This window comes from Octopus bimaculoides, chromosome 24 (genome assembly GCF_001194135.2).
Source record: "Octopus bimaculoides isolate UCB-OBI-ISO-001 chromosome 24, ASM119413v2, whole genome shotgun sequence".
Lineage (NCBI taxonomy): Eukaryota > Metazoa > Mollusca > Cephalopoda > Octopoda > Octopodidae > Octopus > Octopus bimaculoides.
The window spans coordinates 25,152,175-25,158,023 of record NC_069004.1 but is presented as its reverse complement, the minus strand read 5'-3'; the positions used below and the strand labels follow the sequence as shown (position 1 = coordinate 25,158,023).

Below are 5,849 nucleotides of genomic sequence, written 5' to 3'. Positions count from 1 at the left end.
ATATATATATATATATATATACAAGCATGTGTATGTGTGTGTGTCTCTCTCTGTGTCTGTCTGTCTGTGTCTGCGTGTCTGTGTGCATGCACGTGTATGTGTGGAGTTGGATGAGATTTGGATCAAAACCTCTTCTCCACAGTTATTGTCGGCCGAATGCCGTCAAACAGTGGGAATGCTCATGTTCTTGGTTATACATCTCGAATTCCATAGCGTCCGTAGAGTTTATGTAAATAGATGAATTAGATGAATTGTTACTGAACATTCTTTATTTAAAACCAGTACAGTTGTTTCTATACATTGCCACACCCGTTGTACATCGGTGAGATGATATAATTAACATACTACGCAATCCCTAGTATTCATCAAAGATGTAAGGCGTGTTTCTTCAAGCCATTATTTTAAATATGTCCTTCGTTAGATTAGACTGTCATTTAACTCAATAAAATAACGACCACGGAAAACGGTGTGTTGTTTTTGTATTAATTCTTGAATGGAGTGCCATGAAAGTATGATCTAACGAAGGACACGTTTAACATAGCCACTTAAAGATGTTGATAGTGTTAGTGATGTTAATTATATCATCTCACCAATATTCTACGGGTGTAACGATGTGCTAGAACAAAGCAAGTGAAGTGATTTTAAATAAATTAAGTTGTTTAATCCGTTTTCTATTAAATATTTATGTTTCTCTCTCTCTCTCTATATATATATGTATGTACAGGTTGAGCGAAGATTCACGCTCCAAAACATTTGAAGGTTTATTTCTGTTACCTTATTGTTATCATTAAACATTTTGTACGTGTGTATTCATCATTATATTATTTATTTTACTCAACTCAAGAACAATTGAAGCTCGTTTTCGACAATTCCAGAGGGTGTTGAACTCATTGTGCCTGACTTCTGGCCCACCCCCGTATATAATACATATGTATGTTTGTATGCATGCATGTATGTATGTATACATCAGTATTATATATATATATATATATATATATTTCCGACGAAGAGCTCCGCTCGAAACGTCAAATTCTCTTCCTTTCCCGAGCGTCCAGTAACCCAATATCTGTATCACGTCCTCGCGTTGTTGCTTTTGGTTGTTTTTCTTTTTTGAACTCACTATATATATATATATATATATATATATATATATATATATAGTATTCTTTTTTACTTCTAGACTCAAGGCCTGAAATTTTGTAGGAGGGGACAGTTGATTAGATCGACCTACAGTTCTGGACTGGTACTTAAGCTATCGACCTCGAAAGGATGAAAGGTAAAGTCGACCTCGGTGGAATTTGAATTCAGAACTAAGCATTTCGTCGCCGCCTTAAACATATTTAAAGTATTATTATAAATGCATAATTATAATTAAGTGCGCTGGGGGTGCTGCAGCGCCTATACGCTTGAAATAGACATCGAACGACTACAGACCACTCCGTTTAACACAAACTTGTAGTCGTCTGACGTCTATTTCAAGCATATAGGTGCTGTCGCTCCACCGCCCTTAATTATAATTATATATTTATAATTATACTTTAAATATTATTAATTAAAGCTATATGGTATTTTGTACGCTGGCCACTGATAAATCATTAATTAATGACTTTACCCTAATTATGTATAAATATACATTTATTCATTCCACAGACTTATTTATTGCGATATTATTCTAAATACGCACATGCCTGAAATGAACGATGGAGTTTTACTTCGTATATATGTGTGAAATATATGTATATATTCGTATTTGTACGGGAGTATCCCTAAGAGTATATATATATATATATATATATATGTATTTCTCATTTATTTACGGTCAGTGTATCCTACTGATGATTGTAAAGTAATTTTAATATTGCAAAACATGAATTCTTAAGATAGAGGGTTGTCCACAATATGTTATAGATCCTTTTCGTCCATTTTGCTCGCATACAACCTTGTGATAAACAGGGTGTAAACTTAAGTAGTTTGTAGTCATTTGACCTCTATTTCAAGCGTACAGGCTCTGTCCATCCAGCCCTCTTAATTATAATTATACTTTAAATATTAATTTAACCCATATGGTTTTCGTACACTGGCCACTCATAAATCATTAATTAATTACTTTTTCCTAATTATGTGTATGTATATATATATATATATATATATGTATGTGTGGGTACATCTGTCTATGTCTGTCTGTGTGTCTATGTCTGTCTATGTGTGTCTGTGTCTCTATGTCTATCTGTGTGTCTGTCTATGTCTGACTGTATGTCTATATCTTTCTGTGTGTATGTCTATGTCTATGTCTGTCTGTGTGTTTATGTTTGTCTGTGTATGTATGTCTGTGTCTGTGTATGCATGTATAGCTATCTAAATAAGTAATTAAATACATCGATACGAAACCCTAAAGTTTCTTTATTATCCGTATTCAGTCCGAAACGACCATCGTACAGTTTTCCTGTTTTAAAATGTGTATGTGTATGCATGTGTGTGTATGTTTATGTATGTAAGCCATCATCTAATATTTCCGAGTGATTGTTATATTTCTTAGCATTATTGTTATTATTACAATTATTATTTTTTTTTTCATGTTATTTCTCTTTCTTGTTACTTCACTTCATTTTTATATCCGCCAAAAGCATAATGTCGCATTTTCATCTGTTGCTTCTTTCTTGATTTTCTGCAGGTTATTATAATGTAGGTGAGGGCCACTACCAGTGACACGACTGCCAACATCAGCACCGTCATCATTCCGATAAATACATCCTGGGAAATGCCTTCCTAAGCAAAGTAAATGAACGAATGGATAGATTAGGAGGGGAAGCAAACTTGAATAAGTGGGTCAAAATGAGTAATTTCTGACTTTGTTATATTTTTCTTATTTGTTTCAATTCATCACATTGCAATTCTTGTATTATCATCTTGATAATACATATAGAATAAGTATCAAGCTTAAAAAGAAAATGAGTACTGGGGTCAGTTATTTCGACTACATATCCTCAAGGCGGATAAAAGATAAAAGACATGCGATGGAATAAAGCAAAATAATGGTGATCTTTTACTTACTGTAAATGCTGCTGAGATTAATCTTCGAGGTCGTAGCAGTGGCGGTGATCGCAGTTTTGGCGGTATATTCTACAATAAAATCATGTGCATAAGATAGATAGATAGATAGATAGATAGATAGATAGATAGAATGATAGATAGATAGATAGATAGATAGATACAGATAGACAGACAGACAGATGATGACGGGAATCTTCTGGAAACTTTCAGGAATGTGCAGTATTTTCATTTCTAATTAGATTACTGACCTCTTCTCCCAGGAGAGATTGATCTGATCGAGATTGTTTTCCTTTACTATTCTAAAATCAAGGTGAAATATTTAGTACACAGTTCTGGTGACATGTCTGGAAAAGTTAGTTTATTTATATGTCTCCGCAGATATGTTGTTATTAATAAGTACTCGTCTCCTTTTTTCACCTGTACTAGGATCCATTACACTGTGTAACAATTTGTTTTGTTGTTGGTCAGTAAGTATTACTTCCTATTTGCTTCTATTTAAAAATGACAACGGTTTCCTTCAAATTTTGCTTTTGCGATCTGGACATCAAAGTTATGAAACTGACTTATTTTCCATTACATTTCAGACAAATTCACTGCTAAGTTGCCGAGGCAGAAATATCGTTATAGTAAATATTCTGCTCAATACCACAGATTTACTTGCCGCTTGCTTAACCTTAAACACTTCAAGATGTCCCTTAGTGGCCGACAATATATGAATCTCTGATAAGGAACAGCAGCAGTGAGGGAGCATCACAGCCTTTGGAGTTTGAATAAATATCGTAACAAAAACAAAGTTTGAGGGAAATATTAGCCATTTTTCATACTTTCTAGGTGTAATTAAATAGAAAATAAACAGTTGGTACCCAGGGACATAAATCGTGTCAGTGTTATTGTGCACATGTTTGTTTATTAATACATCTATAGATTAGGATTCTCTCTCTACTTTCTTTCTCTTTCTCTTTCTCTCGTGATGACATGGCTAGAGAATTCGATTTTGCCAGACAGCGTTTATTTTTCTATACTGAACTCACTGTCGGCTGTCAAAGGTATATTCTACTTGAAATACAGTGGTACAAAATTATAGGAGGATCGTATTTGGAACGTCTTTAACCTTAGTTCTTTTGGAACTAATTTGACTAGAGTCTAAACAACAACAACAATTACAACAGCAACAACAACGACGACAACAACAGCCCCGACGACGACAGCAACAAGAAGAACAGATTTATATCTTCAAATGAAAAATGAAATTTGTATAGGTGAAATTGTATAAAAAATTCTCGTGTTTTACCTACCGGATTGGGTTCAGCATAAAGGAATAAAACGGCGATAGACGAATGTGCTGAGGATGATATGTCTTCAGCCTGTGGTTAAAATTTAGAAAAAAAAAAGATTATATATAAATAATCTGTTTAGTCATTCATAATACGTTCTAGCAGATTCGAATGAGAATATCTAATAAAAGTTGCTTTTTGCTATCAGAAAAAAAAATCTTTTCGCTTTAGACGATATGTGTTCGTAGCACACGCAATTCACTGGTGTAAGAGAACATCGAGATACTGCGGTGTTTTGATCAAAGTTACATCATCGGACCGATTCCTCTACGATAAGAACGAGCTCTTTTTTATAAAAATCAGCAAAAAAGAATTAAAAAATTCCCGATGGACGTTGTCGCCTGCCAAACGGATATTAATTTATGGAGTGCAAGCAGAACAGCGAGAATTCAAATAACGTATATGTTCGTTCCTAATACGTTCAGGAAGATTGGAACATGAATAACTGATCAGAGTTGTTCGTTCGTCATCAGAGATACCTCATCTCTTTAGATGACATGTGTTCATATCACACATAATTTATCAGTGTAAGAGGCATTTAAAATACTGCGATGGTTCAACCTCTTTTTACGCCTCTTCAGTCAAAGCTAACATGCCGGACCGATGAATCTAACAAGAATTACTAATTACAAATTGACTAATTGAAAATACGGTAAGGAAGAATGTAACTTTTATTTTCAAATTTATTTTCATTACAAATCTAAGTTTTCATTCTTAGTTCACATGTCTTATTAGCAGAACACTTACAGCGCTGGACAAAATGCCTCGCAGTATATGTTCCGGCTCTTTACGGTCGGAAATTAATTCTGCTGCAAACAATTGCGCCTGCAATCCTAGCTGGATCGCTAAAATACTGTCCGCAGGCTGGAATAAATGGGTAAGAACATTGCACAAAATAGCTTCTTTCCGCGGTTTGTTTCGGCACTTGAGGTTCGCTTCAGAGGACTCTGGTACGAAACTATCGGCTGTTGCTTTTCTTTTCGACAGCTTTTAGTCTTTTAGGTCACGATTTGTTTAATTTTGACTACATAAGTATTTTCAGTGAAGCAGATGTCAAGAGAGGGATATACAGCGCTATTATTATACATTTGCTATAATATAACAAGAGTGTTATTTGTCATATGAAGGTTATATTAAGAAGCATACCTTTGCATCATGGGTAATATCAGGAAATATGACGTACATACAAATAATTATAATTTAACTTTTATCAAAGTTGTTCTTGTTTATAGAAAATAGCGAAATGGATTGTAATTGTTAAAAGGAAAATATCTATTGCCTTAAAACAAAATTTATATTTGAAAATATTTGAAAAGCTAAAAAATAATTGGAAATAAAATTGTTCTCCGTGTTGATTTTATATTAGGAAAATTAACCCCCACCATATATATATATATATATATACACACACACACACACACACACACACAAACATACATATATATATATACACACATATATAAA

At 33.8% G+C, this 5,849-nt stretch overlaps 1 protein-coding gene across 3 annotated transcripts in view; it reads right to left on the bottom strand.

Moving 5' to 3' along the window:
• Positions 1 to 2,380: 2,380 nt before the first annotated feature.
• Positions 2,381 to 5,849, bottom strand: part of LOC106879830 (cadherin-related family member 1) — a 56,319-nt gene continuing 52,850 nt past the window's right edge. For all 3 annotated transcript variants that reach the window (XM_052976452.1, XM_052976453.1, XM_052976454.1), the window contains 3 exons: positions 4,347 to 4,415; positions 3,052 to 3,120; positions 2,381 to 2,766 (listed from right to left, as the gene is read on the bottom strand). In XM_052976452.1, the coding sequence (XP_052832412.1) occupies positions 2,593 to 2,766; positions 3,052 to 3,120; positions 4,347 to 4,415 (312 nt within the window). In that variant the 3' untranslated portion in view covers positions 2,381 to 2,592. The remainder of the gene's footprint in view (positions 2,767 to 3,051; positions 3,121 to 4,346; positions 4,416 to 5,849) is intronic.